The 12,260-nt window shown below is 44.8% G+C and overlaps 1 protein-coding gene across 2 annotated transcripts in view; it reads right to left on the reverse strand.

Moving 5' to 3' along the window:
* Positions 1–5,946, reverse strand: part of LOC141073029 (uncharacterized) — a 56,383-nt gene extending 50,437 nt beyond the window's left edge. The window contains exon 1 of one of the 2 annotated variants that reach the window (XM_073560319.1): positions 759–5,946. In XM_073560319.1, coding sequence (XP_073416420.1) covers positions 759–5,543 — 4,785 coding nt within the window. In that variant the 5' untranslated portion in view covers positions 5,544–5,946. The remainder of the gene's footprint in view (positions 1–758) is intronic. The other variant, XM_073560318.1, reaches the window with a different exon arrangement.
* Positions 5,947–12,260: the final 6,314 nt, after the last annotated feature.

The following is a 12,260-nucleotide window of genomic DNA, read 5'->3' on the forward strand; positions in this document are numbered from 1 at the left end:
AAGCTGATAAGACCAAACACGTCCCACACTACAAACACTGAAGCAAAACATAAAAACAAAACAAAGCGTTCCTGCAGATGTAGCAAATATGACAAATCACAATATAATTACTGTGATTAATAAAACCATTATATGACCAAAACGCGTCAACGCAACCTTCAGATTTTGCCAAGAAGGAGTGAAAATCTGCACTGTGTAAATTTGTTAATGTACACTTAAAAGGGGTTATCCGATGCTGATTGCTTGTGTATCGGGAGAGGAAAGACGCTACTGATGTTGCGCCGATGTTGGAAGGGCACCTGTCCTAATAATTACCGTAACCTGTGAAGTGACCGTCGAAGTGATCACCACCAAATATCCAAAAATAAAAATGAACAATATTTTTGCACTTGCAGCAGTAGCAACATTTATCATCTACCCACAGCTGTTGTGTATGGGTGGGTCAACCTCTGGAAATACGGTACTACAGGTCCCGAGGACGAAGGTTTGCACTTGGTCATCTTCATCAAGTCATAGATATTGAATGGAGCTGTAGTTTAACCACAGCAGTTCTTATGGGGGTATAAGACCCTTGTTCTCGGGATTGTAGACCATATAAATATTGCCCATCAGTAGGCCAGCTCCTTTAAGGAGTGCCATACAACATCACGCAGAGTGCCTATGGCCCCATAATGACGGCCCACACATGATTCCTAAGGTATACTTATATCCATAGTTACATCAATATTCATCACATTTCTATGACGTAGTAGCCTTACCTGCTCGGCCCCATATACTGTGGCAAACTGGACAAAGTCTTCCATTTTCACAAAGCCATCTTTATCTCTATCCAGGGCTTCAAATACCGCTCGGAGACGGACCAACTCGTCCCCAGCACAAGGAGAGTCATTGTCCAGCGTAAATGCCAAAAGTGGATCACCCTCACCGAACGGTATAATGGCAGAAGCTGAATCTTGGGAGTCACGTGATCTCAACTTGATACCCTCAAAGGGTGAACCTGTACCGGTCAACTGCAACTCTCCATTGGTGATAATTGAGGACAAAGTGGTCCCAAGAATCGAGTCCGACTTAGGTTGATGTGAAGGGACAAGACCATCAGAGGAGTCCAGATAATCCGTGGTGTCTGGCTTTAGTTCAGGTAGATCTATCTCTTGTGGTGGCTGCTCCACAACATGAAGACAGGCATCCATCTCAAGTTCTGTTGACGCAGGCATGTCCAATGGTGAAACATTTGTAGGCAAAATATTATCCACGTTGTCATCCAAGTCACTCAATAACTCCAAGGGATCTGTTACCACAATCACTGGCAACTGTGTACTTTCAACGGGTGACTCTAAAACTAAGGAATCTTTGTCAGTGATCAGCTGTGGACTGGACTGGCCAAACCGGCTTGAGACAAGAGGAGAATCTGACGGAGAAAACAAGGAGTCGTCCAAATTGTTGCTAGTAGTCGATTTATCCATAGAATTGGAGGACAACCATGAGGGATCAGATGAATCAACGGCATCCACAACTTCAGAAGTCCTTGGGGTGGGTTGTGAAAGTGATTCACTAACCAGTTCATGGTGCATCCTGGAGGGCTCAAACAATAAATCCAAGTGATAAAAGTCAGTAGAATCGAGGAAACTAAGGTCAAGGGTAGAGCTGTCACTATGGTTGGTGTAGGGTTTTGGCAGTGGGTCAGATTCGAGATCTCTTTGGAACATGGTATTAAGAAATTGGTCAACTTCAACATTACGGTCTGTCGGATCATTGGTGGAAATGGGTGACTGGTCACTTTGTGAGTCTATTACATGGTTAGTTTGTAAGTGTGAAAAAACATCACAAAGCGACAGCAAGTCATCAGATAGGGCGAGGTCTGCTTCAGGGGCCATGTGGCTAAAGTCTGAAGGGGTATCTAGACAAAATATTGAAAAAGATTCTTCGGGTTTAACATGTTGCTTCGATGAGATTTGTGAAGGTTCATCACAATAACTAACCTCTGAAAGTTCCACTGGGGGCAAATTTACCACCCAGTCCCATGGGAACTGGAATTCCTCTGGAGATTTACTGGGAGAATTAGTATTACATGGCGAGTTGTGGGTTACAAACAAATCACACGAGGACAAATTGGTGTCGTTGAGTGTTTCAGGGGATTCTGATGGAGAAAAATGTGGTGTTGTTGGAGACTCAGAGGGTTCACAAAAGGTTAGCTGGTCAAACAAGGCCAAACTTGTGGTGCTATGTGGAACAGATGGTTCAGGTGGTGCAAAGGTTTCTAAGAATTTAAAGTGATCAAAACTGGGTGCTAACAAAAATTCAGAGACTGTGATTTCACCAGTGGTAGGAACCACAGCAGGTTCTGGCAAGGGTAGAAATTCAGAGACTGTGATTTCACCAGTGGTAGGAACCACAGCAGGTTCTAGCAAGGGTAGTACATCTAAACTTGGTGTGACAAAGGATTCAGCCAAAGGCAAATGGTCACTATCTAGGGTAAGGGAGGAATCAAACAAGGGACACTCAATACTACACAAATGGTCAGGGCTATGGGCCAAGGATAAAACATCAGTGCTGGGACATGTACAAGGAGCTAGATGGGTCTGGTCAGGGCCACCAGTTGATTCAAAGAGAGGAAAGTGTTTGAAGTCCCGATGGTCAGTATGGGGTGGTTGTTCAGAATGGGACTCACAGTGGGACACATCCTTATTCCTAAGGCCTAAATGGGTTTCAAGTTGGGGCAAAAGATCACCATTGGTGACAAAATTTGGTTGAGCCTGTTTAAACTGGTCACTATCGTTGTACGCTTCAGACTGGGACAAATAATCATCATAGGGACTTAGATTAAATTCAGACTGGGGTAATTGCACATTTTCTTGGCTTAAAGAGGTTTCCAACGGGTTCAACTGGTCAGTGCTAGGCCTCAAGCAGAATTCCATCTGAGTCAATGGGTCACTGTTCGCATCTAAATATTTACCCATCTGGTCATTATTATTTTCAGCATGCACATAAAATTCAGTCTTGCACAACTGATTGATCTTGGGGCCTGAACAGGATTCAGACTGGGGTATCTGGTCATTACGGTGACTCAAGGAGCATTTAGAAATGGAAAATTGGTCATGAGACAGTTGGTCGTTATCTGGGCTCACGCAGGCTTCAGGCACCGGCAGTCGGTCATCAAGGGTCCTACAAGGTTCAGTTTGGTCAACATCAGGCTTCACATATGGCAACTGGTCAGTTTTTGGCGCTATAAGATAATCACAAATGGGCATATGGTCAACATCATGAGCTAAAAAAGTTTCAGACAGGAAGAAGTCATCACCTGTGGTCAAACAAGACTCAGGTCTACCATCCAATTCTATACTGGACATGGCCAGTACCAAATGGTCAGTGAAAGGGTCCATGGAGGGGCAATTTATCTGCAACTGGTCTGAGCTATTGGCCAAATTTGATTGGAACCCTGGCAAGTGAACAATGTCAACAGTCTCAGAGCATGGAGGTAAGGGTACATGTTCTGAGCCTAAAAACTTTCCAACCCTTGACAACTGGTCATTTTCAGTCAGTCGGTCAATATTATTGTCCATCCGGGATTCAGATTTTAGCAAATGTTCAGCATCAGCAATAAAAAGGGCTTCTGATTGGTGTAGAGTCTCCATATTGGGAACTATGAGATGGCCCATGTCAGGTGTAGTCTCACTTTCAGATAACTGGCCATCACCAGGCACCAAATACGTACCATCTACATTCAACCGGTCAGTAATAGAGGATGAGGATTTAGATGCAGACAACTCATAATGGTCAGGAGCCAAGAAAGGGTCACAAAGGGACAATTCGTCTGTCTCATGGGCCATTGAAGACTCACCCTCACTCAAATTGTGCGTAGAAAAAGGCAAATAGGCATTATTGGGGCACATAGAGAGTTCAAACCAAGGCAACAGGTCAGATTCATGTTCCAGAATAGATAAAGAATTAGGAATTTGGTCAACCTCAAGCGATATTTCGGGCTGGGTCAATGGGTCAGTGGTGGAAACCAATGAAGACAATGACTCTATTAACGGCTCACTGTCGTGGGCCATGAAGGATTCAGCTAGACTGAAAATTTCAATGTCAAAGTCTAAACAGTGATGGTCAATAGGAGGGTCCAACTCAAAAGGCAACAATTCAGACTCACAGTTGTCTACGCAGGGGTCGAGAGAAGTTTCAGAAGGGCAAGGGGAGTCATAGTCAGGGGTCAAAAAGAACTCTGGTTCGGAATGGGGTAAATTGTCAAGGATGGGGTCAAAATAAGATTTAGATTGTGCCACCAATTCAGTATCAGGGACTAAATTGGATATGGACTGAGGCAAGTCTTTAGAGACCACAAATGAGTCAGGTAGGGGCACTTGTTTGGGGTGAAGGTTAAATTGGGAGTCACAAGGGGGCAAATGATCAGTATCAGGAATCAAATAGGGATGTGCCAGTTCTTCACAGTACCCAATAGACAAAGGCAACTGCTCAGGGTCAGTATCCAAATTTAATTTAGTCTGGGGCAAGAGTTCAAACTCCGGTTCCAAATTTGACTTTGACTGGGGCAATTGATCAGTGTCAGGAACCAAACATGAATTTATTTGGCTGTCTACAAAAGATTCAGCTAGGGGCAACTGTTTAGGGTCAGGTTCAACATTAGAGTGGAGTAACTCGTTAGGGTCTGCGACCAAACAGGGGGCACTCTGGGTCAACTGGGAGGACTCCGACTGGGGCAGTTTATCAATGACAGTGACCACCAAAGTTTCAGACTGAGGCAATTGTTCCAAACAGGGTTCTAAATGAGGATGATGGGAATTACAGTGGGGCAACAGTTCTTGATTAGGGTTTAAGGAGGGACCAACAGAAAAAGACTTGTCAGTAATTAGAGGTAGACAAGACTCCGAGGGGGCAATTTGGTCGTTTTCGAGGGCTTCCTCTCTACCTTGGTGCGGCATCTGCTCCAGATCTGGTGATAAACTATTCATGGGCACTGGAATCAGATCTAAGGCAGATACCGGGGACTCTTGGTCAGATTTGAGCAAGGAATGGATGTAATCAGCCAAAGGGGGAACGTCAACTTCGTGGTTTTGCCCTGATTCTTGGCCGAAGAGAGCTGGGCATAGGGGAAGGTGGGCATTTTCTGATGGTACGATGATCAGAGGAGGCATCTGATCATCCCTAGAGGGTTTATAAATAGGGGAATTCTGTGCAAGGTCTGGGGGTAATAAATTTAAAGTGCAAAGAGTAAGTCTCCCGTCCTCCTCTCCAGTCCAGGGCTCAGCGGTGGCACGGGGAGACTGGCAGTGCCCGGCCCCCAGCTGATGCCCCTCTCCTGCTCCCAGTAAGGGCTGATCATGTTGGGACAGGAGAGGGTGGGGAGCAGACATGAGCTCACCCTGCTCATCCAGGATTTCTAGCCGGGGCTGCAGTGTAATGAACCCCTTCTCCTCTGTATTCATCAGAAATAAGCCCCCCACTACCTGCTGGGGGGTGATCAGGTCCAGAGCTTGCCCCCTCATGACACCCCAGGCAGTCACATGAGGGTCCCCCTCCATCTTCATCAGAAGCTGTTGGGCTCAGCACTTGCACACATCATGTCCTCTCTCCATCAGACTCCATGCTTGGTAATATACCAGATCCTTAGTAAAATGCCCTCCTCCTCCCAATTCAAAGAGAGGGGCTCAATGCCAGTGGCCCTCACCTGTCCTGGGGGCCATCCTAATTGCAGCAGAGCAAGTAATCCAGGCTGCAAGGTGCAGCAGATCCAGGGGCGATCACGTCGGGCGACAGATTGGACGATCAGCTGCCTTCTGCACAAGGGGTAGCCGGTCACAGTGATGGAGAATGGGGCCTGGCTGTTGATTTATGGTCGAAAATCGGAATCCAGCGGCACCTCCATCCGATAGACTGCAGGATACTGAGATAGGGAGGCTGGGAGAAAAAGGAGGAGCGACAGGAGGAGGAGGAGGAGGATGGCTGCTGGGGGAGAGGAGAGAGCAGCTCTGTGTGTGCTGAGAATGGGGGTGATGAGGAGGAGCACAAAAATGGGGGTATTACTGTAGTCTCCATCCTATGGGCAGGACAGTGGGTCAGTAGAACCTTAGAAGGACAGAATAGAATGTCGATACATCATTTAAAAATTTGATTATCAGGAGCGAATTAACCCCTCGTGTGAAAGAAAACACCCCACGATAACGCATTTACGAGTATCCGATATTTTGCAAATATTGCGCTAACACCATTTTTACTACACTCTCCTTATTCACTACCGTCCAATGCGTAATCTCGTCACCGCAAGACTGTGCCGGATCCGAAATACGAGCGATGCGAAAGAATCGGCGATAGAGCTCCTCCGACGCAGATATTAAAGGGTTATTCCCATCTTCATAGATGGATATTGTGAGAAAACAAGCAATTTTTCAAATTACTGTTTATTAAAAATTGCAGTCGTTCACGAGATATTAACGCTTTTCTTTCGTTTTACCGCTCATTGCCTAGGAGACCGACCACCGCTGCTGTCTATAATATAAACACTGGCCAAAATTAGGAGAGAACATCCGTATCCAGCAATCCTGACAAGCTCCAATATACTGCTTACAAGCTAATAGAAAAGAGCTTGTAAGCGCTGCACACGTTCTGCTGTCTGGCAGTGGTAGTCGGTCTCTAAGGCAACGAGTTGCATATGTGAAAAAAGACTGAATGTTTTAATAGACTGTGTGCACATGACATCTTTTACACTCAGACGAACATGCAAAAGACATTACAGAAACCTCGGGCTTGGATTTCCTGGAGCGTCTTTTGCGCTATGTTTTTTTTTGTCAGTTGTTTCTTGAGCATTTCCTTGAACGTTTCTCCACCAGGGTTTTCCTATGGTTTTTGTAAAGTCTTATTTTTTTTTTTCACTACATTTTTACGCAAAGACTATGACAAAATGCTCCACCAGCCGTCCGGGCGTCTTTTCAGCTTTACCATTGACTTGTATGGTGTTGCACAATTATAATGTTTCGGGGGGGCTCCAGAAGCAATTTTTCGAAGCGTATTTTTCCTCAATCGGTTTTATAAGTGTCTTGTTTCTGACGCGTTATTTAGAAGTGAGGCGTCTTTATCCTGGAGCGTCTTTTTCCTGAGGCGTCTTTTTACTGAAGCATCATTTTCCTGGAATGTCTTTTTTCTGAGGCGTCTTTTTCCTGGAACGTCTTTTTTCTGAGGCGTCTTTTTCCTGGAACGTCTTTTTTCTGAGGCGTCTTTTTCCTGGAACGTCTTTTTTCTGAGGCGTCTTTTTCCTGGAGCGTCTTTTTTCTGAGGCGTCTTTTTCCTAGAGCGTTTTTTTCTTGAGGAGTCTTTTTCCTAAAGCATGTTTTTCCTTGTGTGGCTATCTTTTGAGGCAACCTTTTTCCTGGAACCTCAGGAGCCATCTTTCCTGGAGTGTGTTTTTCCTCAGGCGTCTTTATCCTGAGGTGTCCTTTTTTCTGAAGCATGTTTTTCCTGGAGTCTTCTATTTTGTGCTGTTTTTTCCAATTGTTTCCTGAGCGTTTTTTTTTTTCACTTTCCTTCCACCAGCAGATTTTGAAGGGCTTTCCTACTGTTTTTGTAAAGTCTTTTTACTTTACTATCATTTTATTGCAGCGTCCTATTACTGAAGCCTTTTTATAAGCATCTTTTTCCTGAAACCAGAGGAATGGACGTGTCACTTCTTTTACCTGCTTGGCTGTTTTCGATTCCTCAGTCATAGGCCTAAAAAGACATTCACAAGCCTGATTGTACGCAGAACAAGTCATTTTTTCCATAGAAATGCATATACTCATTCTTTTGAACTTTTCTTGATTTTTTTTTTTTCAGGCAGATTCTTCCCGTAAGGCCGGGGTTTACACTTGCGAGAAACACGGACGAGTCTTGCATCTTAATACCCGGCGCTGCCGCCGGCACTCGGGAGCGGAGCGTGCGGCTGCATAGAAATACATAGAAACTGCTGCGGATCTGCAGGGACAAAAACGCTGGGGATCCGCAGCACTTTGCATACATTGGGGTATTTGCAAAGTCAGCAAATTTTTATCTTCAGGCTGACTAGGAAAACTCGTCGGATTTACCACATGAATGGGGCTAATACTTATGCGGATCAGTGGTCGCGGAGCGGCACTCGGATTCCTGACGCTGATCCTCTAGTAAGTACACGGAGAACCTGCAGCTTCTTCTTTCCCGTGTGCCATCGTCTGGTTCCTCAGTGCGGCCTTGTGTTACAATGATCTTTTTCCCTGATGTGACGTCATAGAATCTTTGCTCTGTGGACAGTCATGGACAAGGTGGAACCAGGCCTGAGGCGAGCACCTTCTGTTCTCCATATCCTGGGTACGCCGCCGTGTGTTTGGTGAAGTAACACCTGGGAGTGGAGCAGCTGGATGTTCTGTGTGAAATTCCATGACCTCATTCCCCGGGAGACTTCGCATGTATCTCAGTACCTGCGCGTGCGCTCGCTCTTATATAATCCCATCTCTCGTCTTTCTGTGCAGTGACCTGACAGCGACATACTTTCCGTCTTCACTTTACAGAAAATTAAATCTTCATCTAGTCTCAATGGGTCTTAAAATAAAAAAAAATAACCAAACTATTCTTAACAGTCCAGTTATTTTTTGGCGTCCGCAATGCCAAGGATTTTCCTGAGTCAGGCCGACAGGATATATAAACCTAAATATTGCCTTGATCTGCAAGCAATCCAGTCACCCGCTAGTCCTCCTATATATGATGTTCATAGAATTCTGGAATCTCTACAGTCCATACTTGGATCGAAAGGCACAGACGTCTGAATGAGCCCTAAATTGTATTGGGGGCTGTAGATGGAGACCCCTCTTTGGTGCCTACAGGAAGTATGGACAACCCATCAAGGGTTAGAGAAGCTAATTAACACATTGCAATAGACCTGGTAATAAAAATATCTGCAGATAGCCATGAATAGGAATCACTTCTGAGAAACGGGTGTTCACTGAAACGCTACAATTAATGGGTGTCATAAAAAAGTCCAGGCCCAGGGTACAGAAAGTGCCAGCTGTACCTCCCCCAGCGATCACGGATCTGCAATCAAAGTTATTATGATTTCACACCTTCTCAGACCCAAACTCTCCATCACGGCCAATTTCACTCACGACCCAAAACGTCTACACTTGTTTTTCCACGTTTTTACTATTCCGCCAGCCGAAGCTGAAATAATGGATTCCAACATGTCACATCAATTATTCAGTGCGTTCCTGGTTTCCGCAGCAGGAAGCGGAGAGCATCACATCAGGCCGCTCCTGTAAAGTCAGATCTTACTGCCAGCGGCAATCACGTTACACTGTGCAACCGTGACCCTATTAACCATGGAGGGCGAGTGGCATGTGTAATATGGCCATATAAGTGGGTATTATGGAGGCGGAATGACATTGTAGCACCATGATGTCATCACACTCGATGGAGCCATATCTGCCGACTGTAACCACCACACAACTCCATGCCAACCAAAAGTCTGGGAATCTGTCAGTCCTACAGGAGACTGGCACTATTGTTATTGGTTGGCAGAATGGTATCTGTGTAGCAGAGTATTAGTTATAGGCACAAGGCGGCAACAGCTTGTAGGAACTCGCCTCAATGTGGGGACAGCCTGCGTTCTAGCTGCACGCCACATACATGATGCCACCAAGATGGCGTTGGCAAATGTGAGTGAATATTTAGGGCAAATTTTCCAACTATTGATTAAAACTGCCTGAATTTGCTGCAGATTTCACCATTGAAATGGCAAAGCGTAAAAATCTGCAGCATAAATTGCTTTTTGAATCCGCGCCGCAAAAGTTGACTTGCTGCGTATCTCAAATCTGCAGTGACTGGTACTATGAGCGTATGTTCACACACACAGTTTTTATGGATTTGTCAGCCTGGAAGAGAAAAAAAAAGTTTTTTTTCACAGATTTTCATGAGTTCTATTCTGCATTGAGCATTTTTCTGCTTCCAATGATTTTGGAAAGGAATCCACATTTAAAAAAAAAAAAATCTCTTTTTCAACATTCTCTAAGGGTATGCGCACACGTTGCGGATTCGTGTGCAGATTCGCTAGTGATGTACAGTACTATGTTATCCTATGTAAAAAAAAAATTAAAAAAAAAAATCGCTGTGCACATGCTGCGGAAAAATCCGTGCGGAAACGAAGCGGAATATTTTCCACAGTATGTCAATTCTTAGTGCGGATTCCGCAGCATTTTTACACCCATTCCAGTATAGGAATCCGCAGGAGTAAAAACGCAGGCCAAATCCGCAATAAATCCACAGGAAATCTGCAGTAAAAACGCAGGTATTTTGACCTGCGGATTCTGCAGATTCCGAGCGGAAAAATCCGCACATGAATCCGCAACGTGTGCACATACCCTAATACACAGTAGATTTTCTGTTCAGAAAATCTGGTTGGCAAATCTGAGTTTATGACCCCCATAACCAGGTCTGATTTATTGCCAATAATTATGCAGAAAATTCAAGAAACTGTTGAGATATCCTAAAGCAAATCTGTAGTGAATCAAGAGGATTTTCTACTGGAACCTGAAAAGTCAAAAAGGTTTGACATTCAAAGGGTTAAGATTTCGCTCCAGTTCTGATTATGGATTTTTTTTTAGGCCTCATTGAATCTAATGGGGAAAAAAAAAATCTGCATTTTTTTGCACTATAGAAATGGAGATCTTGTGGATTTGAACATTCGCACAGGTTCTATCCTGGATGAGATTTGTGCCTAGTATATGCTGTGGATTTAACCAGCTAAAATCCTCAAGTAAAATCTGCAATGGTGTGCACTCACCCTTAAAGGGTTTGTCCAGGATTAGAAAAATGTGACTGCTTTCTTTCAGAAACAGCGCCACCTCTGACCATGGGTTGTGCCTGGTACTGTAACTCAGACCAATTCAATTGAAAAGGGCTGAGCTGCTGTACCAGACACAACCTATGGTCAAGAGTGGCGCGGTTTGTGAGGAAAAAAAAAAAGCAGCCATGCTTTTATAATTCTAGACTACACTGAATATAATGGTCCCATTTAGAACACTCACATCTTAAACTTTATAAATGAGACCCATTATTGGGATCGGAGTGGCACGCAGCCTCGCTGCAGCACATCTCGCACTTGCTGGCGGTGAGCGTCCATCACTTGCAGATGCATCTCCTCCAGAATGAAGAGCCCAGGACACACTCCTATATGTCCCTTCCCGTAAGAGCCTGTACACACACAGCCATTGTTCGGTGCTTTACTACAGTGAATAGAGCTCAGGTGCAACTGACGGAGAACAGCGGATCACGTATAATTAGATCTGGACAGAACGCATCGAGCCCTCATTCTTATGTAGGAGGAAAACGCAAAATTAAAGAGACACCATCACTTTAAATTGCACTATGGCGACAGTACGGCGCCTCACAGATGCAACGAGAGCGGACGAGGCTCCGCAGTAGGGATTTCAGGTGTTGACATACACGGTCTGCTCACGGACCTTTCCTGAGGTCTCCTGTGCTGTACACAAAGCTCTTTTATTCCCAGTTATCAGCCAATTCAGGCAAAGATTAGCAGTGCTCTTCAATAGGATGACAAAGGGGAAAATTTAGTAGTAAACAGCAATTCTGACATTTACAAACATAGTTAATCAGTATCGAGCATACGGGGTAAATAGATTTCATTAATACCAAAAATATGCCGATTTCATATTTTACATTGCAATAAACAGAAGATCGACTCTTCACTCTACTCTCAAGATCACATCTCACTACCTGTGCACTTGACCCGATCCCATCCCACTTCATCCCACACCTCACCACAGTCTTCATCCCAACCCTAACCCATCTCTTCAACCTATCACTAACAACTGGTGTTTTCCCCTCAAGCTTTAAACATGCCTCCATCACACCTATCCTCAAAAAGCCCTCTCTTGACCCATCCTCTGTATCTAGCTATCGCCCTATATCACTTCTCCCCTATGCCTCAAAACTACTGGAACAACACGTCATCTTGAACTGTCCTCCCACTTCTCTTCTTGCTCCCTCCTTGACCGCTTACAATCTGGCTTCCGGCCACACCACTCCACTGAAACTGCCCTAACTAAAGTCACCAACGACCTATTAACCACCAAAGCCAAGCGACACTACTCTGTCCTCCTCCTCCTGGACCTGTCCTCTGCCTTTGACACAGTGGACCATTCCCTATTACTACAGACCCTATCATCTCTTGGTATCACAGACTTGGCCCTATCTTGGATCGCGTCATACCTAACAGACCGGACATTCAG

This window comes from Dendrobates tinctorius, unplaced genomic scaffold (genome assembly GCF_039654945.1).
Source record: "Dendrobates tinctorius isolate UK_male_01 unplaced genomic scaffold, ASM3965494v1 ptg000295l, whole genome shotgun sequence".
NCBI lineage: Eukaryota > Metazoa > Chordata > Amphibia > Anura > Dendrobatidae > Dendrobates > Dendrobates tinctorius.